At 47.7% G+C, this 25,197-nt stretch overlaps 3 protein-coding genes across 9 annotated transcripts; all 3 read right to left on the reverse strand.

Annotated features, from left to right (window-relative positions):
• Positions 1-3,497: 3,497 nt before the first annotated feature.
• On the reverse strand, positions 3,498-9,375 carry LOC132467533 (vesicle-associated membrane protein 8-like). 5 transcript variants are annotated; one of them, XM_060064866.1, is made up of 4 exons: positions 9,068-9,375; positions 7,609-7,773; positions 7,070-7,126; positions 3,498-3,757 (listed from the first exon to the last, which is right to left on the reverse strand). In XM_060064866.1, exons 1-4 carry the CDS (start codon positions 9,080-9,082, stop codon positions 3,623-3,625), a joined length of 372 nt encoding a protein of 123 aa, XP_059920849.1. In that variant the 5' UTR covers positions 9,083-9,375; the 3' UTR covers positions 3,498-3,622. The 5 variants fall into 5 exon arrangements, with proteins under 5 accessions (XP_059920849.1, XP_059920854.1, XP_059920850.1 ...); XM_060064871.1 differs by lacking the exons at positions 7,070-7,126; positions 7,609-7,773 and adding an exon at positions 4,196-4,270 and having other exon boundaries at positions 3,498-3,835; positions 9,068-9,313; XM_060064867.1 differs by lacking the exons at positions 7,070-7,126; positions 7,609-7,773; positions 9,068-9,375 and adding exons at positions 4,196-4,330; positions 5,260-5,449 and having other exon boundaries at positions 3,498-3,835.
• On the reverse strand, positions 6,144-13,001 carry LOC132467534 (vesicle-associated membrane protein 8-like). 2 transcript variants are annotated; one of them, XR_009528026.1, is made up of 4 exons: positions 12,702-13,001; positions 11,131-11,295; positions 10,197-10,760; positions 6,144-6,368 (listed from the first exon to the last, which is right to left on the reverse strand). XR_009528026.1 is itself a non-coding variant. In XM_060064872.1 (3 exons), the coding sequence occupies exons 1-3, from the start codon at positions 12,714-12,716 to the stop codon at positions 10,572-10,574; spliced, it is 369 nt and encodes a 122-aa protein (XP_059920855.1). In that variant the 5' UTR covers positions 12,717-13,001; the 3' UTR covers positions 10,073-10,571. The 2 variants fall into 2 exon arrangements, 1 of the variants encoding a protein (XP_059920855.1); XM_060064872.1 differs by lacking the exon at positions 6,144-6,368 and having other exon boundaries at positions 10,073-10,760.
• A 608-nt stretch (positions 13,002-13,609) lies between these two features.
• Positions 13,610-24,385, reverse strand: ncaph (non-SMC condensin I complex, subunit H). Of its 2 annotated transcripts, none has more exons than XM_060064865.1 (18): positions 24,249-24,385; positions 23,341-23,554; positions 22,557-22,647; positions 22,286-22,378; positions 21,623-21,740; positions 21,388-21,506; positions 20,955-21,144; positions 20,229-20,311; positions 19,669-19,859; positions 18,987-19,132; positions 18,168-18,274; positions 17,118-17,237; positions 16,385-16,492; positions 15,846-15,989; positions 15,410-15,520; positions 15,217-15,293; positions 14,279-14,354; positions 13,610-13,959 (listed from the first exon to the last, which is right to left on the reverse strand). In XM_060064865.1, exons 2-18 carry the CDS (start codon positions 23,547-23,549, stop codon positions 13,900-13,902), a joined length of 2,043 nt encoding a protein of 680 aa, XP_059920848.1. In that variant the 5' UTR covers positions 23,550-23,554; positions 24,249-24,385; the 3' UTR covers positions 13,610-13,899. The 2 variants fall into 2 exon arrangements, with proteins under 2 accessions (XP_059920848.1, XP_059920847.1); XM_060064864.1 differs by having other exon boundaries at positions 21,388-21,509.
• Between the last annotated feature and the right edge of the window lie 812 nt (positions 24,386-25,197).

Raw genomic sequence — 25,197 nt, forward strand, 5'->3', positions numbered from 1 at the left:
GAGACACACAGGTGAGAGACACAAAGGGTAAGAGAGACAGGTAAACAGACACATGTGAACAGACACACAGCAAGACATATGTGAACAGATGCAGTTAAATAAAAGACAGGCACACAGACAGATGCTAGACACACAGGTATGCAGATAATACAGGTAAACACCAAAGCCCAGGTACGAGACCCAGGTAAAAGACTGGTATTCTGTATTCTTTAGTCTGTTTTGATGAATGACGTCACCACCAGGACCTTTAAGTGTTAACGTGTTCACCTCCAGTACACATTTATTGTGTGTGAACAGTACTCTGTTTGCATTGTGTAACAGCGTCTTGCCAAGACAAAGCCTCACACGGAAGCTCAAATTGGTGCTTACATTCATAGCGTATAGAGAGAGACTGCATACTGGTGAGTGGGGCTCAAACCAACAACCATCTCTCAATGGAGCTACCACTTCTATAGCGATGCATCTGCAAGGCTGCCTGTGTTCTCAGGAGTCGACACTGTGTGTGTGTGTGTGTGTGTGTGTGTGTGTGTGTGTGTGTGTGTGTGTGTGTGTGTGTGTGTGTGTGTGTGTGTGTGTGTGTGTGTGTGTGTGTGTGTGTGTGTGTGTGTGTGTGTGTGTGTGTGTGTGTGTCCCATAACGTAAACACCACCGTCTCTAGGAAACAGGGTGGAGGAAACAGGGTGGAGGCTACCGGTGTCTCTGCCTCCCTACGCACGAAACCAGCGCTCCCTCTCGGGCATTGGGAAGGGATAGCTCTCATATGTTCACACAGAGAGTCAAACAACAGCCGGTCTGCTTTGAGGGCCCACTTGTCTACCTACCTACCTACCTACGTATCGGTCTATCTATCTATATCAGCCTGAGGACTGACGGGGAAACTCGAGGACATCCGAGGTTCACCCAGGAAGGCGCTCTGAAACCACCCTCAGGTTAACCAGAACACACCGATACTGGAGTTGGTACTGTGGCTTTATTTCCCTATCGGTGAGCCTCTCTGGGAATATCGTTATGGGCCATGTACAACTGGGCACGAGTTCCCACCAGTAAGAACAACAATCTCATCTAAATATAGGCCCGGAGAAGGTGAATTCTGAAGTTCGTCTTTCAAACTCCTCCCCCACATACAAAATTGGGAGCTTAATTTAAGTCCTAATGATGTAAACTTGTCCTGACAGTTTAAATGGGTTATAATAACTTGTTTTGACAGTTTAAATGGGTTATAATAACCAGATAGCCGTCTCCACCGTGGTAGTAAAATTAGGTCATTTCCTTCTGCCTTCTGGGCAGCGATCAAGAGTTAGGAAATAAAACCAATAACCAATAAATGTACACATAACAATCACATAATCCAGCTGAATAACAACGTTACATGTTAATGAGAGAGACACCTGTTGGATGCTAACAATAAATAAATAAATAATAACACTGGGCCACTGGAGTGGAGCCGAAAACATCGAGACCCCTGAGCACCAGAGTCACCTACCGGATCAATATCCATTATTCACTGGGGCGGGGGCTGCACGGATCGATTGGTGATCCTGATGGGACTGGATCGCGGGGTTGTCAACCTTTTGGACCACTTTGAAGTTCGGGATACTCGCGACGATAACGTTTCCTCGTCGGTGACTTCCTGGTTCGGTCGTTCTTTCTCAAACTAAATTCCTCCCTCGGTCCTCCCCGACTCTCCAACCTTCGGCCCTCCCCCTCCCCCATCGGCCCTCCCCCTCTCCCCCTTTGGGCCTTCCCCTCTACCCCCCCCCCACCCCCCCCCCCCCCTGTATCGCTGATACTGTGAGATGGAAATCAGGGATTCTGGTGGTGGTTAAACTATAATTTGAAATTTAAATCTATGTCATTTAATTTCACATTCTATATGAAAGCATAACAATTTAGCACATTAATTCAAACTGGATAACCCTACATTCAAACTGGATAAAGTAGAAGTAACTCAATTTGGCCTAAGGGCAGTCAAAGAAAAAGTATAACTTGTATATGAAAAACTGGATTAGATGTTAATAATCTTAAACATTATATAAAATTTGAATGATCCCAAAAACCCTGAATTTGTAATGTTTTCAATTTATACAATTTTAAGAGTTGGTAGCTGTTGAGCTGGAGGACAGTGCCTACGTTTGGTAACAAAAATGAATGAATGAATGGATGGATGAATAAATAAAGTGTGTGTTCCTTCACAGGTCTATCATTGAGGTTAAACTACGATTCGGTGTTTATCCCAATTTCACCATGACGAAGAATCTGCGACCTAGTCATTAGTTTCTGCATTATTCTTGGATAGTTGATGTATTTCAGCTTCCAGGTGGGTTGAGTTCAGTTAACCGTTAGGTGAAGGTTGATTTGAGTAGTAAGGATGTTGTATTAGTGCATTGGCTACTTAAGGGTCTGATTTTAATGGTTGCCAGTCCAGGTTCTAAGTGAGTGTTGTAAGGTGTGATAGATTTCTGTGAGTACATCTAAACATACTCCAGGGCTGGGTTCTGATCTCTTCAGTCTTCTTTCCCGCCACTCTCCCGAGCGTTGCATCTACATCACAGTGTATCTTTACTGATGGGGGTTAGGGTTAGGGTTAGGGTTAGTGGTCTGAGTGAGAAGAGATGCATTCTTGGATACAGTGCTGTCTGAAGTCTACAGGTCTGTAGTTGCGCCCCACTCAGGAGAAACCGAGTGTTGGAGAATCAGTAACATGGACTAGAATGTCCTTTAAGACGGGGATTCAGAAGCAGGAACGCCAGGGGCAATGTGGAGGCTCCTCGTCTCAACAACTAGAACAAAACTTCGCTCTTATATCAAGGACCATATTTCCCCGTCCCCCTCCCAGCATCGTGGCACCTCATCAACGGTTTATTTATCTCCTAAGCTGCAGGAGAGCACAACTCCAGTTCAATAATGCTCATAGTTTGAAGGCCGTTTGAAGATGGGTTTTTTTTTGGCTAGCGAGGGCTTAAGCACCCCCTGAAAAAGGCTGAGTCACCTCTAAGCCCCCCCTCCCAAAACCCAAAGTAATTTGGTTAAGAAAGATATGGAAAAATGTTTTTAATGATAAAGTGGTGAGCAGCACGGGAATGACAGTTATAGGAGTTTGAAACTCTCGTGGCCCAAACTCTGCACGACCCAGAGAGTTGCCTTTATGTAAACACGCACGCACGCACGCACGCACGCACGCACGCACGCACGCACGCACGCACGCACGCACGCACGCACGCACGCACGCACGCACGCACGCACGCACGCACACACACACACACACACACACACATGAAACACGCATCACATCGCCCCTCCCAGGATCCTTTGTGGCGCTTGGCAACCACAGCCCTGATCGCCACAATAATATTAAAAACTAGACACACATGAAGACTGACTTATATGAAACCAAATTGGATCATGAAATCATATTTTTCATTTGCGTAAGTGATGAAGACCATTGCTGCTTGTTGTGTGATTTGATTGGTCGATTCGCACCATAACACAGTGTGCAGTTGTATTTGTTATTTGTTGTTGCGTTAACACTTTTTATTAGCACCTGCTATAAACGATCTAGCCCCCCCATACCTCCCACAAGCATAACTCTCTGGTGCTGCTACTGACGTGAGGGTGTGCATGTTCATGGTTTGGGGGCGGTGGGCATTGGGGGGGGCGTGGAGGAGGAGGAGCCCGCGGGGATGACCCCTGTGGCCAGCAGGACGATGATGAGGATGATGACGAGGACGCCCACCACGATGACCACGACCAGCTTACGCTTCTTCTGGTTGCAGCAGCTGTTCTCCTCGTCATAGGAGCGCTTCAGCCTTATGCTCGTCTTCTCGAATTGCTTGGACTAAGAGATAGAGAGAGGAGGGGGGTCAGCTGAGGGGTCTTCCAGGGATGGGGGGGGGGGGGGGGGGGGGGGGGGGAGGGTACCGCTGGGACCGCCCAGCAGCCGGGGGTGGTGAGCGTCGGGGCCCCAGGTTCTGCACTGGTTCTGCACTGGTTCTGCACCCTTCTGACGCTAGGCAGGCAGAAAAGGTGGTAAAATCCCCTCCAGTCCCTTGGAACCCTTTTGGAGCTCTTCCAAGTTTCCCTGCCGGATGAAGAGGTTCTTTATGTCTTCTGTCAAGCTGACCACCTGACACTACAAGCCCTGCACTCTGCAACGATGCCTCAAAACTTTATTAACCAACAATGTCGTGACGCTCACCGACTCCTTCAATGCCTCAGCCCTCTCGTCGGCGTCGGACAGTTTTCGAGCTCTCTCTTGGACCTCTTCCACATTCTTCCTCACGATCAGAACAACCTCTTCCGTTCGCTCCGTCAAGGCCTGCACCGTGTTGGCCTGTTTCGGGACACACAGGTGAGTACACGCACAGGTAAGAGACACACAGGTGAACAGACACACAGGTAAGAGACACACAGGTGAACAGACACACAGGTAAGAGACACACAGGTGAACGGACACACAGGTAAGAGACATACAGGTGAACAGACACACAGGTAAGAGACACAGGTGAACAGACACACAGGTAAGAGACACACAGGTGAACAGACACAGAGGTAAGAGACACACAGGTGAACAGACACACAGGTAAGAGACACACAGGTGAACAGACACACAGGTAAGAGACACACAGGTGAACAGACACACAGGTAAGAGACACACAGGTAAGAGAGACACAGGTGAACAGACACACAGGTAAGAGACACACAGGTGAACAGACACACAGGTAAGAGATATACAGGTGAACAGACACACAGGTAAGAGACACACAGGTGAACAGACACACAGGTAAGAGACACACAGGTGAACAGACACACAGGTAAGAGACACAAAGGTGAACAGACAAACAGGTAAGAGACACACAGGTGAACAGACACACAGGTAAGAGACACCTGTGTGTCTGAGAGACACACAGGTTAAATTGGTGCTTACATTAATAGCGTATAGAGAGAGAGCCTTCATACTGCTGAAAATAAGTAACCATCAATTCGAATACAGGCTGAACATTTAAAAATTCCGATGGAGCACTTAGGGTAAAGATAGAAGTAGTTAGGATCTTAAAAAGAAGCAGAAAGAATTTGATGAAGAACAAGCCTGGGAAAAAGTGAATTAGGGAGTTTGTCTTTCAAACTCCTTTCAATCCCCTAAATACAAGGTGAGGACACACTTAGTAGTTAATGTCAACTTGTTCTGACAGTTTAAACGGGTTATGATAACTTGTCCTGACAGTTTAAATGGGTTATATCCTCAACACTATAGTCACCTACCGGATCAATAGCCATTATTCACACACTGGAGTCCTGCACCAATCGATTGGTGATCCCGGTTTGAAACGGATTGCGTGTTCTCTCTTCGGTGACTTCCTGATAAATATTCTCTTCCTCAAACTGAAACCTCAGTTTGTTCCTCCTCAGCAGAAGGCTGGTGTGTGTGTCCTGGGACTCACCGTCCCAGGCCTTAACCGACCGGTTATGGCGTCACATTGATGCAAAAGGCATTGCCATAAACCAAAAATAAAAATAATAATAATAATCACTTTCGGAATCAGTTATTCACCGGGCCATAACCGGTTCCAGCAAGATGGGTGCAGCATCGAAGCCAAGGAATGTAACTGAAGTAGGCTGCTCTGAGCGACCAGAGACAAACATATGATAAAGAGTAAATAAAAGACCTACTACCTAATGGATAGTGTTGGTGGGATATTGATTGGTATATTCAGCCCCTACAGTATGTCGTTAACAGGTCTGTAGATGCGGTCTCGGAGAAACCGAGGGTTGGAGAATCAGTAACATGGACTAGAATGTCCTTTAGACGGGGAGAGGGATTCAGAAGGAGGAACGCCAGGGGTCAGGTGTGAGGGAACACAACTTCCCTCTTATATCAGAGAACCACGGGACACACATCTGGGGCCCGAGTTTCTGGGGTTGTTCTGCACCCTTCTGGCACTTGATGTACGCACCTATTGTAAGGTGTAGGTCCTGTGTGTCCACCTTGAAGCCGTCTCCCTGTCTGCATTCCAGGCCTCAACCAACCGCTAAGGATTCAAATTGATGCAACTTTGAGCCGTTGGCACATGAAGAGAATCACTTCCTTCCCACCACATGTGGGGCACATCTGTACTCTGGAGGTAATGAGAATCTAAACGTTGTAATTGAGAAAAAAATGTTCATTTATTTTCATGTTCATGTTTTGTGAGCACACAGTTTATAGATGGGTTACCGACAAAAGCAGAGAAAGATACAGAAAAGGGAACAAAGTGTTTTAATATACTCATAACAACGTCATTAACACACGTCCATGAAAACAAGTGGGAAAGAAGTAAAACAAACTGCTGGGATTGGTCAGCCTTCGAAGAGGACTAACGGTAAATTGGCACCTATCAGATAAACACACTGAAAAAGGAATCACATGCAAACATGTGAATATGCAGCATTTTCCAATAAGAATCACACAACTGAAATAAAGGATGGACTCAACTCTCAACCTGTGAAGCCTATGCTATTTTAATTATACAATGTTTTCCCATACTTTTTAATCGGATTGTAAAATAATGTAGCGAATGGCTGTTTGCATAATAAGTGGATTAGGGAAAAGGGGCATGCATTCTTCATATATTCATATAACAGTAGGATTATACGTCCACGAATGTAGTCAACCACCACGGTTGTAATTAGAGAACTATGTGAATAGCCTATTAAGTAGACCTACCTTTGCGTTATCCTTCGCCATGTACACTGACCACAAAGCAACCTGGTTGGTTCCATGAACATTCTTACTGTACCGACAGCGATATATCGTTGTTTCTCTTTCCTCTGGCAAATGGATTTATTGTAAGTCGCTTCGGATGAAAGCGTCTGCTGAATGCCCTGAATGTATGTTTGAATGATCGTGTACGGTGTACGAGCCATATTGTACATGTAAATGAACACAAACAGGTCTGTGTATGTGAGTGTGTCTCCGTGAGGGTGAGGTTGTTTATGGTTTGGGGATGACCCCTTTGGCAAACAGGACGATGACGAGGACGATGACGAGGACGATGACGAGGACGACCACCACGATGACCACGACCAGCTTGACGCTCTTCCACCAGTAGGTGCGCTTCACCTTTTTGGCCGTCTGCTTGAAGACCTTGGTCTGGGAGAGAGGGAGGGGGGAGGTCAGCTGAGGGGTCCTCCAGGGATGGGGGGGGTACCGCTGGGACCGCCCAGCAGCCTGGGGAGAGCTGGAGGCCCGGGCACACCGGGGGGGGGGGGTTCTGCGCTGGTCCTGCACGCTTCTGGCGCTAGGCGGGCCTTGTGCGGGTTCTTCTGGATGATTCTGTCCAGTGTATTTTCTCACCAACTACTAATCTCACAAACGTCAAATAAGGATGGAACTGCTGTCCATTCTTCGGACATACTAAGAATTTGGCTCTATTACATCACATATATTGTTTGAATACATCATAACAAAATATCTATATTGTTGCATTGACTCAAAATGCATTTTTTTGAGTCACACAATTACAAAAATTACTATTAAAAGCATCGAATTACAATGTCATTCAAGAATACATATTTTGGTAGAAAAATACCAATGCGTTCAACTTTATTAACAGAAGATGCGGCAACAGTCACCTCCTCCTCCAGCTCCATGGAAATATACTCGAGGCCTTCCAGGTTTTCCTCTCGTTTAACCAGGCGCTTCATGTTTTGTTCCAAGGTATCAATCACCTCGTCGGTCTGCCTCTTTAGGTCCTTCACCCTGTCCTGGGGGGCGGGCTCCAGCCCAGGGGCCACTTCCTGGACACACAGGTGAGAGACAGACAGGTAAGAGATACAGGTGAGAGACACACAGGTGAGAGAGACAGGTGAGAGACAAACAGGTGAGAGAGGCAGGTGAGAGACACACAGATGAGAGACACACAGGTAAGAGAGACACGCAGGTGAGAGACACAGGTGAGAGACGCAGGTGAGAGAAACAGGTGAGTGACACAGGTGAGAGACACACAAGTAAGAGAGACACACAGGTGAGAGAGACAGGTGAGAGACAGGTGTGAGACACAGGTGAGAGACACACAGGTAAGAGAGACACACAGGTGAGAAAGACAGGTTAGAGACAGGTGAGAGAGACAGGTGAGAGACACATAGGTGAGAGTGACAAGTGAGAGACACACAGGTGAGAGTGACAGGTGAGAGACACACAGGTGAGAGACACAGGTAAGAGAGACAGGTGGAACTGGGAGACGCAGGTAAGAGAGACAGGTGAGAGACACACAGGTAAACAGAGACACAGAGGTAAGAGAGACAGGTGAACAGAGACACACAGGTGAGCGAGAAACAGGTAAGAGAGACAGGTAGGAGACACACAGGTAAGGGAAAGGTGAACAGAAACACACAGGTGAATAGAGACACAGAGGTGAACAGAGTCACAGAGGTAAGAGAGACAGGTGAACAGAGACACAGGTAAGAGAGACGGGTGAACAAAAACATAGGAAAGAGAGACAGGTGAACAGAGACACAGGTAGGAGAGACAGGTGAGAGACACACAGGTAAGAGAGACAGATGAGAGACACACAGGTAAGAGAGACAGATGAACAGACAGACACAGATAAGAGAGACAGGTGAAAGGACACAGAGGTTAGACATCTAGAGAGAGAGCCTGCATACTGGTGGTGAGTGGGGCTCAAACCAATAACCATCTCTCAATGGAGCGACCACTTGTAGAGCCGTGCATCTGCAAGGCTGCTGGTGTTCTCAGGAGTCTACACTCCCGTGGCCTGTGTGATTATGTGTGACGGGCCAAGCATTTTAAAAGTATATTATAGAAATTACTATTATTACTAGAAAATAAGTAGCCGTCAATTCCAATCGACTTCAGGTAAAAACTAGAAGTAGTTAAGTTCTAAAAAAAGAAGCAGAAGTATTAAGAACATATGATGTGAATGCTTCCATCATTCACACCAAATACAGGAGAAAGTGAATTAGGGCGCTCATCTTTCAAACTCCTTGCTATCCCATGAATACAAAGTGAGGAGCTTTAGTATACAAATCATTACCATACTTGGTAGTTAATGTAAACGCCAGAGTCACCTACCGGATCAATATCCATTATTCACACGGTGGAGTCCTGCACCAATCTATCGGTGGTCCAGGTTTGAAGCGGAGTGTGTGTTCTCTCTTCTGTGTGTGTGTTCCCTCTTCGGTGACTTCCTGGTAAATATTCTGTTTCTCAAACTGAAATCCACCTCCTCAGTTTGTTCCTCCTCAGCAGACGGGTCGTGTGCGTCCTTGGATTCACCGTCCCAGGCCTTAACCGACCGGTTATGGTGTCAAATTGATGCAAAAGGAAATGTCCGTAACCCTGAGTGACTAAGAAATTCAAAAAATGTAATCACTTTTGGCATCAATTTCACCCAATAACCGTATCAAGCAAGATGAGTGCAGCATCGAAGCCAAGGAATGTAACTGAAGTAGGCTGCTCTGAGCGACCAGAGACAAACATAAAGAGTAAATAAAAGACCTACTACCTAATGGATAGTGTTGGTGGGATATTGATTGGTATATTCAGCCCCTACAGTATGTCGTTAACAGGTCTGTAGATGCGGCCCGCTCAGGAGAAACCGAGGGTTGGAGAATCAGTAACATGGACTAGTGTCCTTTTGACGGGGAGAGGGATTCAGAAGGAGGAACGCCAGGGGTCTGGTGTGAGGGAACACAACTTCCCTCTTATATCGGAGAACCACGGGACACACATCAGGGGCCCGAGGTTCTGGGGTTGTTCTGCACCCTTCTGGCACTTGATGTACGCACCTATTGTAAGGTGTAGGTCCTGTGTGTCCACCTTGAAGCCGTCTCCCCGTCTCCATTCCAGACCTCAACCAACCGCTAGGGATTCAAATTGATGCAACTTTGAGCCGTTGGCACAAGAAGAGAATCACTTCCTTCCCACCACATGTGGGGCACATCTGTACTCTGGAGGTAATGAGAATCTAAACGTTGTAATCGAGAAATAAAAAATCATTTATTTTCATGTTCATGTTTTGTGAGCACAAAGTCGATGTTACACAGGTTACAGACAAAAGCAGAGAAAGATACAGAAAAGGGAACAAAGTGTTTTAATATACTTATAACGTCATTAACACACGTCCATGAAAACAAGCGGGAAGGAAGTCAAACAAACTGCTGGGATTGGTCAGCCAAGAGGACTAACGGTAAATTGGCACCAATCAGATAAGCACACTGAAAAAGAGGGGAGAACTGAAAAAGGAATCACATGCAAATATGTGAATATGCAGCATTTTCCAATAAGAATCACACAACTGAAATAAAGGATGGACTCAAACCCCAACCTGTGTAGCTTATGTTAATTCATTTATACAATGTTTTCACACACTTTTTAATTTGAGCGTAAAATAGTGTAGCGAATGGCTATTCCCATAAGAAGTGGATTATGGTAAATGAATGCCCTGAATGTTTGTTTGCATGATCGTGTACGGTGTACCTGCAATATTGTACATGTCAATTAACACAAACAGGTCTGTGCATGCGAGTGTGTTTACGTGAGGGTGTGTCGTGTGTCTACGTGAGGGTGTGTTTGTTTATGGTTTGGGGGTGGTGGGGATTGCGAGGGGCGTGGATGGGGACCCCACAGGGATGACCCCTGTGGCCAGCAGGACGATGATGAGGATGATGACGAGGACGACCACCACGATGACCACGACCAGCTTGACGTTCTTCAGGCAGTAAGAGCGCTCCACCTTCTGTGCCGTCCCCCTGAAGCGCTTGGCCTGGGAGAGAGAGAGAGAGAGAGGAGGGAGGTCAGCTGAGAGGTCCAGTGTATTTTCTCACCAACTACTAATCTCAAAAACGTCAAATAAGGATGGAACTGCTGTCCATGCTTTGGATATACTAAGAATTGGGCTCTATTGCATCATATATATTTTTTGAACATATTATAACAATCAAAATGCTCAAGATCTTTACCAGACTCTATTTTATTTTATTTCTTATCCATTACAGAAAATTCTTATTTTAGCAATAGCACACTCTCTGACAACTGGCAAGAAAAACTGGTTCATGAATTGTAGTTCAAGAATACATATTTTGGTATAAAAATAATAGTGCGTTAAAGATGCGTGAAGATGCGGTAAAAGCAACCTCCTCCTCCATCTCCTTGGAAAATTTCTCCAGGCGTTCCAGGCTGTCCTCTCGTTTTATCAGGCTGTTGATGTTTTCTTCCAAGATTATGATCACCCCGTCAGTCTGCCTCTTTAGGTCCTCAATCTTGTTCTGGGGGGCGGGCTCCAGCCCAGGGGCCACTTCCTGGACACACAGGAGAGAGAGACAGGTGAGAGACACACAGGTAAGAGAGACAGGGGAGAGACACACAGGTAAGAGACAGGTGAGAGACACACAGGTGAACAGACACAGAGGTAAGAGAGACAGGTGAGAGACAAACAGGTAAGAGAGACAGGTGAGAGACACACAGGTAAGAGAGACAGGTGAGAGACACACAGGTGAACAGAGACACAGAGGTAAGAGAGACAGGTGAACAGAGACACACAGGTAAGAGAGACAGGTGAGAGACACACAGGTAAGAGAGACAGGAGAGAGACACACAGGTAAGAGAGACAGGTAAGAGAGACACACAGGTGAGAGAGACACACAGGTAAGAGAGACAGGTGAGAGAGACACACAGGTGAACAGAGACACAGAGGTAAGAGAGACAGGTGAACAGAGACACAGGTAAGAGAGCCAGGTGAGAGAGACACACAGGTAAGAGAGACAGGTGAACAGAGACACAGGTAAGAGAGACAGGTGAGAGAGACACACAGGTAAGAGACAGGTGAGAGAGACACAGGTAAGAGAGACAGGTGAGACACACACAGGTAAGAGACACAGGTGAACAGAGAAGAGTTTAGAAATCTAGAGAGAGAGCCTTCATACTGGGGGTGAGCGGGGCTCAAACCAACAACCATCTCTCAATGGAGCGACTACTAGAGCCGTGCGTCTGCATGGCTGCTGGTGTTCTCAGGAGTCTACACTCCCGTGGCCTGTGTGATTATGAGTGACGGGCCAACAGTGTATAAAAGCATGTCTGGCCGCCTACGTCATTTCTTTTGGCATTCTTAGTCTTCAAGACAATAAGTGATGTCATTGTCACACACAAACCCGCACACTACATTTTAAAATCGAAGAAATATTCTCTGCAATACCAACTAAAAAGTGGAATGGAGAGTATTTTAAAAGAATTATAAAATTAAAAAAAATACTTATTTTCATCAACTAGAAAATAAGTAGCTGTCAATTCCATTCGAGTCCTTCAGGTAAGAACTAGAAGTAGTTAAGGTCAAAAAATTAAGAACATATGTTGTGAATGCTTCCATCATTCACACCAAATACAGGAGAAGTGAGGAGCTTTATGAAACAAGTCATTACCATACTTAGTAGTTAATGTAAACTTAGTCTAAATGGGCTATAATAACTTATTGACAGTTTAAATGGGTTTATAACCAGTTAGTAAAATTTGGTAATTTCCTTCTGCTTGCTGGGCAGCGAATAAGCGTTAGCAAATAAAATAATCAATAAAGTAACACATTGTAATACATATAATTAGACTGGCAGCATTACACTCCAGGTAACTCAGAGACACCTGTTGGATGTAGAAAATGGGCCACCGAAGCAGAGGGGCGCGATCACCTCAACACCTCCACGCCAGAGTCACCTACCGGATCAATAGCCATTATTCACACGCTGGAGTCCTGCACCAATCGATTGGTGATCCTGGTATGAAACAGATTGTTTTTTCTCTCTTCCGTGACGTCCTGGTAAATATTCTTTCTCAAACTGAAATCCAACTCCTCAGTTTGTTCCTCCTCCTCTGGATTCACCGTCCCAGGCCTTAACAGACAGGTTATGGCGTCACATTGAGGAAAAAGGCACTGTCCGTAAACCTGAGTGACTAAGAAATACAAAAAACTAAATCACTTTTGGCATCAATTTCACCCCATAACCGGTTCAAGCAAGATGGGTGCAGCATCGAGGCCAAGGAATGTAACTGAAGTATGCTGCTCTGAGCGACCAAAGACAAAAATAGAATAAAGGGTAAATAAAAGACCTACATTATGGATAGTGTTGATGGGATTTTAATTGGTACATTCAGCCCCTACAGTATATCGTTTTTATTTGATATAAATGATGCATTGAGGCCCAAAATAAATGTTATATGTAGGGAAAGATTTACAGATATATTTCACTCTATTTATGAATGCTCAGGCTATTGAGTTAAGCTTTATTAATGTTTCCCTCTGGTGCTCATTAGTGCACAGACCTCCACCAAACAGTCAGCTTGGTAGAAGTGACCTCGCTCTGAGGAAGCCCATTGGCTGCTTTGAGCAGAGTCGGATGCCACTCCACATGTCTCGCGTACGGATCCTCACGAGGACAGGACGTGGGCGGGGCTGGGGGAGGTCACCCAATCGTCATGAGCCCTTGACTACCCTTTCAGGATCATGTTTTTGTGATGCACCTTGTTGTGATTTAACACGTGACCTCTCGGCATGAGAGGCAAACCCCTTCTTACCCAGACGGGCTTAAAACCACCTCCTGGGCCGGGTTAATGAGACTCCAAACACGGTTTTAGAAAAAACTGGTTTATTTCAGTTCATAATGTACATGTTTAGAGAGCATGAAGCTGCCAGTCGAGTTATAGTCTATACATTTTAAAGGGCAGCAAAAGATACAGAAAAAAAACAATTGAAAAAACCAACCATGTTTTCTAATTAAAAGTTAAATGGCCATGACTCCGTTGTCCATCCTTCTAGAAGGAGGAGGAAAGTAAAACCTTGGCCGGGAAAAAGGGCTCAGATACGAACACAGGAAAGACAAAGAGACAAAGAAGAATGGAATATCTTTACAACTCCTCCCTCACTGGCCTTGCTTGATGATGATGTCAGACATGTCATCCACCTTCACCAGCTCTAGATTCTACGAAAAACAAAGAAGGACAAATGAAATTTAAACAATAAACCAACATGGCCACCTCCTATTCTAGCTCCCCACTAACTTCAGGCAGCTGAAATCTGTTCAGACTGCATTTCGGTGAATGAAAAAATGAATAAAAATGATCTTCCTTCTTTCAAAATGCCGTAGCACTAAATAATGTTGCGAACAATTGAGCCCTGCATGTTATCTCAAGATGTCTGGAAGAGAAGCATTCACCTTATGGTATGGTGAAGCATTCACCTTATGGTATGGTATACATGTACGGTATACAATGGCATGAGAATAATAATGTGGCACTCACCTTTTCGTTGGCCAAGTGTAACAAAGCAACAAAAGCAAGCGGAACCGACAGATTCTGGGCCATGGCGTTCGGCAGGCTGAGAGAGAGAACAAGAAAGAGAGATCAATGTTTCATCAGGTTTCTACCTACAGAGCAGAAGGGGGATGTCTTGGGAGTCTGAGCTCGATCTATGGGCGAATCAGGGATTTAGATGATCCTAGGCCCCACCCAAATAATTTAACTGGGTTTAGATGATCCTAGGCCCGATCCAAAGAATTGAACTGGGTTTAGATGATCCTAGGCCCGACCCAAAGGCTTTGACTGGGTTTAGATGATCCTAGGCCTGACCCAAAGGCTTTGACTGGGTTTAGATGATTCTAGGCCTGACCCAAAGGCTTTGACTGGGTTTAGATGATCCTACGCCCGACCCAAAGGTTTTGACGGGGTTTAGATTATCCTACGCCCGACCCAAAGGTTTTGACTGGGTTTAGATGATCCTACGCCCGACCCAAAGGTTTTGACGGGGTTTAGATGATTCTAGGCCCCACCTAGAGACTATAACTGGGTGTCATGTTGACCTTTGGCCCTACCTAGAGACCATGGCTGGGTTTGAGTGAGCTACTCCAGCTCTATGGAGCTTCGGTTCATCTGGTCTGGAGGTTTAGCGTTGGAGCTCTATCTTAGCAGGGAGATTTGGTCCCAACATTGAGAACATGATATTTTAACTTTCGACAAAGACTCAGTCCAACACGGCAAGGAACTCGGCTCCCCTTTAAGGACCGCGTGCTGTGCTTCTTGTCAGTTCTTCAGTGTTCAAATGATGACGTTTCCTCTGCTGCATTTCTGAAGCAGCAAAATGTCGGTATTTTGACTTTATGAGTTACATCATCCATTTCTGATGGGGGTGGAGGAGGGGGGATGTAGGATGGAGGTGGTGGAGGTTCTGGTGGTGGGCATACCTTTCTAACAAGCTCTTTGTGGTCTGACTGAAGGCCTTCTCGCCGGCCACCTCTGATGTCTCTGCAGGCTGGGAGTCCTGGGGAGATGAAAACAGCAGCGTCAGGCTGAGCCGTGGGTGGAGGATTCCTCTCCCTGCTTTCATTTCCTATCTCCTAAGGACAGACGTCCCCTCTGAGGGCGTTTGAAGCCTACCTCCTGGGCCTTCTCCGGGCTGCCGGTCAGCAGACTCCACATGCTGTTCTTCAACTTCTTCATGTCCATCTTCTTGGCTGTCTTGGCGTAGTTGATCTCAATCTTGCTCACCTGGAGGAGCGAGGTTAAAGAGGTTCAGTGTGAAGACCACCACGGACGAGTTCACAGGCCGTGAACCAAGCCCCTCCCTAGACCCCCCTCAGGCTGGGCAGGGTGACTCCCAGTGAGAGAATGAACGAGCCCTGTATGGTGTCAAGGAGTGCTTGAGCAAGAAACCTAACCCTGAGGTCAGTTAAAGCCCTCCCCCGGGCCGTTTTAAGACAGGGAATCAAACCCCCAACCCTGGCGGCTGTTTATTGGAGGGTATGAATGTATGAGGCACCGTTTCCACGGCGAATGGATAGAGGAGCCCTTTGATTGGCTGGCTGGCTCTCACCTTGTGCGGCTCCGGCACCAGGTCGTTCTCTCCGTAGGTAGCGAGGCCGCCGGGGTCCGGCGTGGACTGGGGGTCCCCGTCCAGCGAGGGCTGGCTGTCGTCCGCCGCCCCCAAACCGTCACCGTCGTCGTCGCTGTCGCCGCCCTGGTGGAGGGAGTGGGGTGGGGACATGAACATGAACTCACGTTGAGGCTGATGTTTGAACAGCAGGATCCCTTGTCCACTTTAAACCTGAACCCGTCATACCCCTTATGCACTTCCACCTGAAACTAATTCATCACATGGGCAATAAAATATTTCTGATCATCTGCTAAACATCTCCCAGTGCCGTGATTGGGGGGGGGGGGGGGGGGGGGGCAGACCTTGCACCGTCGTTTTAAATGCGCACACAACAAATGTACTTATTGTAAGTCGCTTTGGATAAAAGCGTCTGCTGAACGCCCCGAATGTCAAACCTCCCTGTGTGTGTGACCATGTGTCGGAGCTCTCCAGCCCTTCATAACCACCAACAGGAGGGGGGGGGGGGGGGGGAGTCTGACCTGGAGGCCGGGGCAGAAGTTGGCGGTGTCGTTGGCGTTGTTGTAGTCGTAGTCCCCGATGCCCTCGCCCAGGTCCCCGGAGAGACGCTTCTGTCCCTCCGACCGCAGCTGGAGGCAAACACACGAGGAGAGTGAGACCCAGGATGAGGAGTCCTGTCCCCACAGCGAGGGCTGGCCCCGTCCTCCAAAGGTTCAGTTTGATGCCTCTTTTGTTCTTTAACGTTCACTCACATACTGGTATAAAGAGGTTAAATGGGTTATGGAATGAGGGCATAGCATAACTAATTAACCTGGTCCTTATTGCCCCCTTATCTTATTATCACATGTTTCCAAAGGGACCACACATTCAAGCCTGACTGATGCACACTGTTGCCATCCACAGTTAAAGGACTGAAACATGGTTAGTACTCTAAATTAGGATGGCATATAATACCAAACTGAGGTTGGAAATGTTTTTAACTTAATTGACATTGTTAAAGGGTCATTGTGTCCAAAAATATATACATTATTTGACTGAAAAGCTAGACAATCAGGGAGACAAGCCAACACACAAAGCTAACTGGGACAACAGCGCCCCTACGGGTCACACAGAGTACTGCGGCGGCGTGGGACCCATAGGGGCGCTGTTGTGCCCCTACGGGTCATAGAGAGTACTGCGGCGGCGTGGGACCCATAGGGGCGCTGTTGTGCCCCTACAGGCCACACAGAGTACTGCGGCGGTGCGGGGCCGTACCGTGCAGGCGGGCTTCAGGTTGAGCTGGGACAGGGTCTCCGGGGAAAACTGGAAGTCCGAGGGCAGTGTGGTCTTCTTGTTGCTGGAGCGGAGGGCCGACTTGCTGATGGTGGTGGCGGCCTGAGGGACAGAGGTCAGCAGCGGTCAGAGGTCAGCAGGGGTAGGTAGGGGTCAGAGGACACGCTCTGGCTACTGGAGATTTACCAGGCTCAATTTTATTTATTTATAAAAAGAACACGGCTTAAGGGGTCTACAACATCATCTACAAAATAAGATATTTTGGTCCGTGCCCGCTGGGTGAAGAGGGCGTTCTGAATCTCAGCAGCCAATCACAGCCACTTCTACATTCAGCTGATTGGCTGAAAGACAGCGGAGTAGTGCTGCCTGGCTCCAACGCTGCGGGACTGACCCAGGACACCAGGAGGACAGAAGCCCCCCCGATGGGCCGACGATGGGTCAGGCCTTCAGGTCAGGAATGCAATCAACCATCAAAAGGGTTTCTCCCCTCTGTGCAGGAGACTAGTGATCGACCGATATATCGGCCGATATTTGCCTTTTTTTTACGTGTAACGGCATTGGACGATTAAAATAAAAAAAATAATAATAATTCCGGGCATGATTTTTGGACAGTTCAATAAATTGTCATTTTCTAAGTAATATTTGTTAACATCATTGTGTAATTTTTATGCTGTAAATTGAGTGAGCAAAAGCCGTATCGGCTCCAAATATCAGCTCACGAAAATCAGTATCGGCCCTAAAGAAAAATCCACATCGGTCGACCCAAACAGGAGACCGCGGTGACCCGGATGTACCGTCGCCACAGCAACCAGTAGTACAACTAAACAGGGGGGGGGGGGGGGGGGGGGGAGATGGGGAGACCGGCAGGTTTCACAGCAAGCCTGGGTTACTACTGTCCGCGCTTCAGGGTAGAATAACACCCCTTTGAGACCCACGAGGTAGGGGACGGTCTGCCCCCTGCTGGGCCTCTCTGGTGGTCCGCGTGGACCTCCAGGGGAGGGGGTGAACCGCAGGACTGTGTCCGGTACTTACTCTGGTGCTGCGGAAGTGTGGCTCGAGGTTGACGTCCTCGTTGTAGTCCAACTCAAAGGTTTTCTTGGCCTTCCTCTTGCTCTTCTCCCTTTCAGGCAGGTGGTCGACTAAGGGAGCAATAATGAGACCTTAATTAACAGCAACCTCAAAACACCACTTTTAAATCAACCAGAACCACAAGACACCACCTTTAATTAACCACCACCATCACCAAATCACCTTTTATCAAAACGCCTTTAATCAACCACATCAGAAGCTTTTATAGCCCTCAGGAGAAATACACCTTTTAAATAACTGAAAATCATTATTAAACTGAATAATTAAAGCATTTCCTCATGCAAAAGGCGTTGGTTTCTTTTGATTTGGGTGCCAATTGCAACACAAAGAATACTGGATAAACCCGATGGTTAAACTGAGAAGAACTCTTAATAAAAAAGATATCTAAATTCATCAGCGGCCGCGGTACACATCAGACACGTTCTCCATGTGGTAGGGCTGGGAGATTAATCTGGCGTGATTTCGAGTTTAGCGTCAAACGATCACCAAACTAATAGAACAGCTGCATACATTATCTGTACATTATTTTAGATTTGAACATTTTCTTTTTCATCGTTTTGTGTATTTCTTTAGGGCATAATTTCAAAGTTCTCAGCTACAAAGGTTTTTTTGGGAGAGATTGAATAAAGAAATCATGTTTTCAAAAATGAAAATAATAATCGTGATTTCAATATTGACCAAAATAATCGTGATTATGATTTTTTCCCGTAATGGAGCAGCCCTAATGCGCTGTTCTCCATACACCCCCCCCCCCAGACTCACGCTTGTGTTTGGGCTTGAACTGCCAGTAGCCGGGCCCCGCCCAGGTGGCCATGGTGCGGGGGCTGAAGTACGAGTACTCCCGGGGCTGAGAGGACAGCTGCAGGCACATGGTGGCCACGTCCCCCTCCCCGATGGGGACGATGTCCCTGCACACACACACACACACACACACACTTAACATTGCTGGTGACTGTGCCAATTAATTTACCCCCCCCAACCCTCTGATAAGAAAGATAGAGAGAACAATTTAAAGTTCTAAAGGGAGTTCTCCCCTGCAAGGGGAGGGCCGGAGAGGAGACCACGAGGGGCCGGGCTGATTAAACCACGCTGGACGCCGGGCGCCACAGGCAGCTGGAGACACAGCACGGCCGCTCGCCTCTCAAACAGACACCGCCTGCTCGTCTGAAACTTTCCCCGAGCTTAAACTTTTAACCGCGGCCTATACTCCACAGTTGAACCTCAGGTCAACCAACGAGGACATTACTAATAATCTGGTCGTTCAGCTCATTTATCTGATCAGATTCTCCGAACTAAATTGTAGAAGCGTGTCGTTGAGGATCAGAACAGCCTGTGGTTAGAGCTTGACCTCAGGACGCGTCGGCTGGGAGTGTATCTACACAACACGCTGTAGCGTTTCAGTTATGATCACATCATCTCAGAGTTAGGGTTAGGGTCCGCTTACCGGCCCTTGCCGGAGCCCGACGAGGCGCAGCCCTCCCTGAACTCCGAGGGCCCGCCGTCGCCCTCCTCGAAGTCCCCGTCGAAGTCCTGCGCCGGGTCGGCGCAGTCGTCGTCGTCCTCGGGCTCCGGCTCGGCGTTGAGGTCGAACACGTGCTCGCCCTGCTGGATCTTCTCCAGCATCTGGTTCATGGTCTGGGGAGGATCACAGAGAGGAGCGTCAGGCCCGCACGCTCCCGCGCAGAGACCTCTGAACGGGGCGTCTCGCTGTGGTGAGGACATCGCTTCTACTGGGATCCTCCAGGCAGGGACGTGGGGTGGTGTCGGAACACACACACACACACACACACACACACACACACACACACACACACACACACACACACACACACACACACACACACACACACACACACACACACACACACACACACACACACACACACACACACAGGCTTGGAGTCAAACAACCTCGCCTCTCCACCATCCGGCCGGCGACACAAAGAGACGGACCAAACCACTACTGGGCTCCAGAAGGGGTGGACCTTTGTAATTTGGACTGACCTGTTCGGGCTTCCAGTTGGTGAAGGAGAAGTCCTTGAGCGAGGGGCAGATGGAGGCCTTCTCCGAGACCTGCCGCAGACCCCCTGTGGAGAACAGGAGAATCGGCAGACTCAGAGTCAGAGGTGGCCGTTTCATGGATTGATTTTGCGGTCCATCTTTAATTCTAATTGGTATTACATTGGCCTTTGTACCGACGCCTGCTGCCCGTTCCCCTCCGGGAAGGAAACACCGTCTAATGTGATCAGAGGAACGAGGACGAGACCGTCCCTCTGCATGTCTCCATGGCTGAAGAAACAGAGCAGTACAGGAAAGAGACACAGAGAGAGAGAGAGACAGACAGAGACAGACAGACAGACAGACAGACAGACAGACAGAGACAGAGAGACACAGACAGAGAGAGACAGACAGACAGACAGACAGACAGACAGAGAGAGACAGACAGACATACACAGACAGATCGAGAGAGACAGACAGACAGAGAAAGAGACAAACAGACAGACAGAGAGACAGACGGACAGAGAGACAGACAGAAAGAGAGACAGACAGAAAGAGAGACACAGACAGAGAGACAGACAGACAGAGAGCTGCAGCAAGACAGAGAGACAGACAGACAGAGAGACGGCCAGACAGACAGAGAGAGAGAGAGAGACAGCGCAACATAGACAGACACTGAGAGACAGAGACAGAGACAGACAGAGAGACAGGGGGGGGGGGGGGGGGAGGTACCGGTGAAGGGGGTCGCGGGGACGGGCTGCGGGGGCGGGCGGGCCGGGGCGGCGCCGGAGCGGAGCAGGACGAGGCTGGAGGGGAAGAGGAGCTCGCAGCGGCTGTCCTCGCTGAAGAGCACCGACAGGAAGACCCCCGCCGTGCTGCTCTCGTCGAAGGACGACGCCATGTGCTGGAACATGGGGTCCACCTGCGGGGGGGGGGGGGGGGACGGGACACAGGAGGCCGTCAGCGGGTGTCTCCACCTCGGGGGTCCGTGTGTTCAAAGTACTGCCTCAGCTCGGCTTCTTTCATTGGTTAGAAGAAGTTTCTGTCGCACTTTGGGGGGGGGCACATATAATGTAGGCCTTTGAAGCCCTTTGTCAAGGCTAACTGTTACCATGTGTGGGCTGAAATAATGCTAATGGATGCTTCGATAAACCCAGAGACTGACCTCACACTTCCTCTCCGCCTCGGAGCTGTTGATGTTGCTCAGGTTCTGCTCCACCGTCTTCTTGGGGGGCCTCTTCTTCTTCGCCTTCGGGGCCGCGACGTCCCCCTCCTCACCCGCTGCTGCTGAGGACACACACACACACACACACACGTTGGTGTATGGACACAAACGCTTCATGCTATCAGTGAATCAACAGCGTGGGACTGGCGGCGGCGGTCCGTGTAGCGGCTCTGACCTTCTCCAGGTTTGGTCTCCGAGCCGAGCCCGCCCAGGACCCTGTAGGCGTCGGCGTGGACCGCGTCCACCCGCACCGCGTAGATCTTCGTACTGGCGTCCAGCGTTCCCGCGGCCACCTACACACACACACACACACACACACACACACACACACACACACACACACACACACACACACACACACACCTTAAAGGAACGGACACCAGCAGACAGGGTACTGTGTGTGGATTTAGGTCTGAACGATTCGGGGAAAAATATGAATCACGATAGTTTAGCTTAGAATTAATATCAAGATTCTCTATGATTTTTTTTCTCACGAAATGTAATTTGTATTGCACACATGAAACCAAATATAGCTTTTTGGCACCTCTAGCACGTTGCATTTCATATGGCCCTTAATAACTGATTAAAGTGCAGTATCAAAAACAGAATGATTTATTTTGTACATATAGCAGCACATTGTCTTTAAATGCTGGCCTTTTATGACTACTGAACCAACTCTACAGACCTGTAGATGAAGGCTTCAAAATAAAGGAAAAAAATTTTTTTTACTCAAATCCACACAGTGGTGAAACGCGATCAGGATTTTATAACGATTTATCGTGCAGGCCTACGTGGATGCAGAGGAAACAGCGAGTGAATGAACCGGGTCAAGTCCCACCTTAAAGTTGGTGATCTCCGAATCCTTCTGCTTGAGGATATCGGCCATGTAGTCGATCAGGTGAAGGCCGAAAGCGTTCTTTGTGGTGATTTTCTGAGGAAGGCATCCGACATGTTTGGTAAACAAAGCTCCCATCCACTGTTCATATTGTATGTCTTTGTTCTTCGCGCCACAGTGTCTGCTAACTTACTTATATAAGTCGAGGACAAATATTCTTATGGTAAAATGTTGGAGTTAAACTCAATGGCCAACGAGTGCGGACAACACTTACATTCTCAGTGGACAGCTTGATGCAGGTCGAGTAGTGCTCCGAAATCTGTGCGTTCGACAACTTGGGAATAGAAGCGGGGGTTCCCGTGGCACTGTATAAAAACACACACACACACGGTTTATCAACATCTAGTCTATGCACCGAACCGATGACATCACGTGACTCATTCACTACACATGCAAAGAATATCACTAACAAGTGCGGTATTATGCTGAGTTTGTCAATGGTCTGAGTTGGAAAGTTGTTGTTATTTAAAGTTCTTGTAGAAAGTAAGTGAACTACAGCTCTTGGTATTACCCTCTTGCACTTAAACAATAAAGCAGGATCTTATTTCTATAAAATGTGCGTATACATAACTTAATTTAGGAACAAGGGAGCGACACACACACACACACACACACACACACACACACACACACACACACACACACACACACACACACACACACACACACACACACACACACACACACACACACACACACACACACACACACACACGAGCCTCAATGTGTTTATCAGAGCTGTGACGTCAGGCCATCAAGGAGGAGGAGCCTGCTTGGCAAAAAGTCTAATTCAAGCACTCACCAATAACACAGTAACACGCTACTTAAACACATCCACTACAGCGTAACCCTTCAGTTACAATGCTAGCTGCCGTACCGATACATACTCGCCATCGACCGATATCGGGAAGGAACGAATAGTATGGGAACAGCCACCATTCAGCAGAACAAGGTGGTCCTACAGGTGGGGGGGGGGGGGGGGAGTCCCCGGTCCTTACCTGTGGGACGCAGAGTCGTTGAACGAGGAGTCGCCGGCGGACTGGAGGTCGATGACCCTTGACCTCCTTCGCTGTCGCCGCTCCTTCTCGTCGTCGTTGATGTGGAAGGCCGCCAGCAGTGGGGTGCTGCAGGACGCCGGGGACACGCCCCTGCTGACGTGCTTCAGGGAGGGGGTCCACCGCTGGGCGGGCGAGGGGGAGACGCTCATCCTAGCTGGGGGCGGAGACGCAGACCCAAGGACCAATCACAGCAGTTCTATCGCGGGGTCAGAGCTCACGCTGGGAGGTGCTTGTTGTTGGGGCGCATCCTCCCAATAGTCAGAACCTCAGCCTGGGCACCCCCTTGAGATCCTGCCGCCAAACGACTGTGGCTTTAAGACCCTGATTTAGGTGGATCCCAGATGATTGGCACTTTCTTGTTACTGTTGTTTCACTTGCAAGCTCTTGGTATTACCCTCATGCACTTAAACAATAAAGCAGGATTTGATTTCTCTAAAGTGTGCATATATATATAACTTCATTTAGGAACAAGAGAGTGACACACACACACACACACACACGTATGAGAGCATCAATGTGTTTATCAGAGCTGTGACGTCAGGCCATCAAGGAAGAAGAGCCTGCGCGGCCAAAAGTCTAATTCAAGCACTCACCAATAACATAGTAAAACGCTACTTATAACGCAACAAGACTGACAAGCGTTAATGTATTTCATATGCACGTTTTAAGTGAGTAACTCAAAGACGATGTCGATTCAAACGTTTTAATACGATGAAAAGTCGCTCTCCCGACTCCGTCGTTTGACGATCTTTGTTTTTGTACATTACTTTATCTAGAAGGTTGAAAAACTTCCCGTCACTTTGAACACCCGGTCCAGAGCTCGTACACCACAATGTAGCTTTACGCACCTTGTTTTGGACGAGGATGTTAAACCAGAATAGCCTTGATGTTGATAACTCTGATGAAGTGGTGTTTGTGTCGGAGGCGGTAGCACGCTTGACGCTCCTTCCGGCTCGCTTTTCAAAAATTGCGCCAACCGATTTACGCCTACCCTGACGTCATGACGCCAGACCGCGCCCACTCTGGTATGTACCCGCCCGCGAGTCTATTTTTGCAGGGTGGTAGCGGGAAGCTCGTGAATATTCATGAGGGAACTCATCCCTCATTGGCTGGGACTTGGCTCGCTGGGACTTTGTCAGAGGGCTTGTGAAAACAGAGGGCTTGTGAAAATCACGAACGCAAAATAAATGAAACGTTGTTATAAATCAACACAAAACATTGTATCAATAGTGTGACACATGTTATACAGTAGTTGTTAGACGAGTTAGCATTACGAACTAACGTTTGTTTTGGCACTTACAGAAAGGTAGCTATAGAGTTGCCGTGTAGTAGGTGGATTGATAGGTGAAAATCAATATTAAATTTCAATTAGCCCTAGGCGGAAATATTCTATGGCCTACATATTTTAAGGCCCTTCTTTCTATAATGTAATTGGTTGTGGGGTGTGGCAGAACCACTATGAACAAATATCAGAAATCATACGGTTTATTCTTATCCATCTACACCTAACCTCCAGCAGCTCCATCTCCTCAAAGTTGACATGGGACTGGCAAATGTTGCAAGCTATAATATATCCTGCCATTAAGCTCACTACTTCTAGAAACAGAACAGAATGGAAACTTGATGGAAATATCAAGACGTGGATAATAATAAATTTAATTTAGAGGCGCCTTTCAAGACACCCAAGGTCACCTTACAGAGCATATAGTCATCATTCAAAACTATGCAAAACAGACTAGGAATAAAAGGAAAACAGAGGTTAAATATGAATAATAATAATTAATAACACTCAAAGAC

The sequence above is a fragment of the Gadus macrocephalus genome, chromosome 11, assembly GCF_031168955.1.
Source record: "Gadus macrocephalus chromosome 11, ASM3116895v1".
NCBI lineage: Eukaryota > Metazoa > Chordata > Actinopteri > Gadiformes > Gadidae > Gadus > Gadus macrocephalus.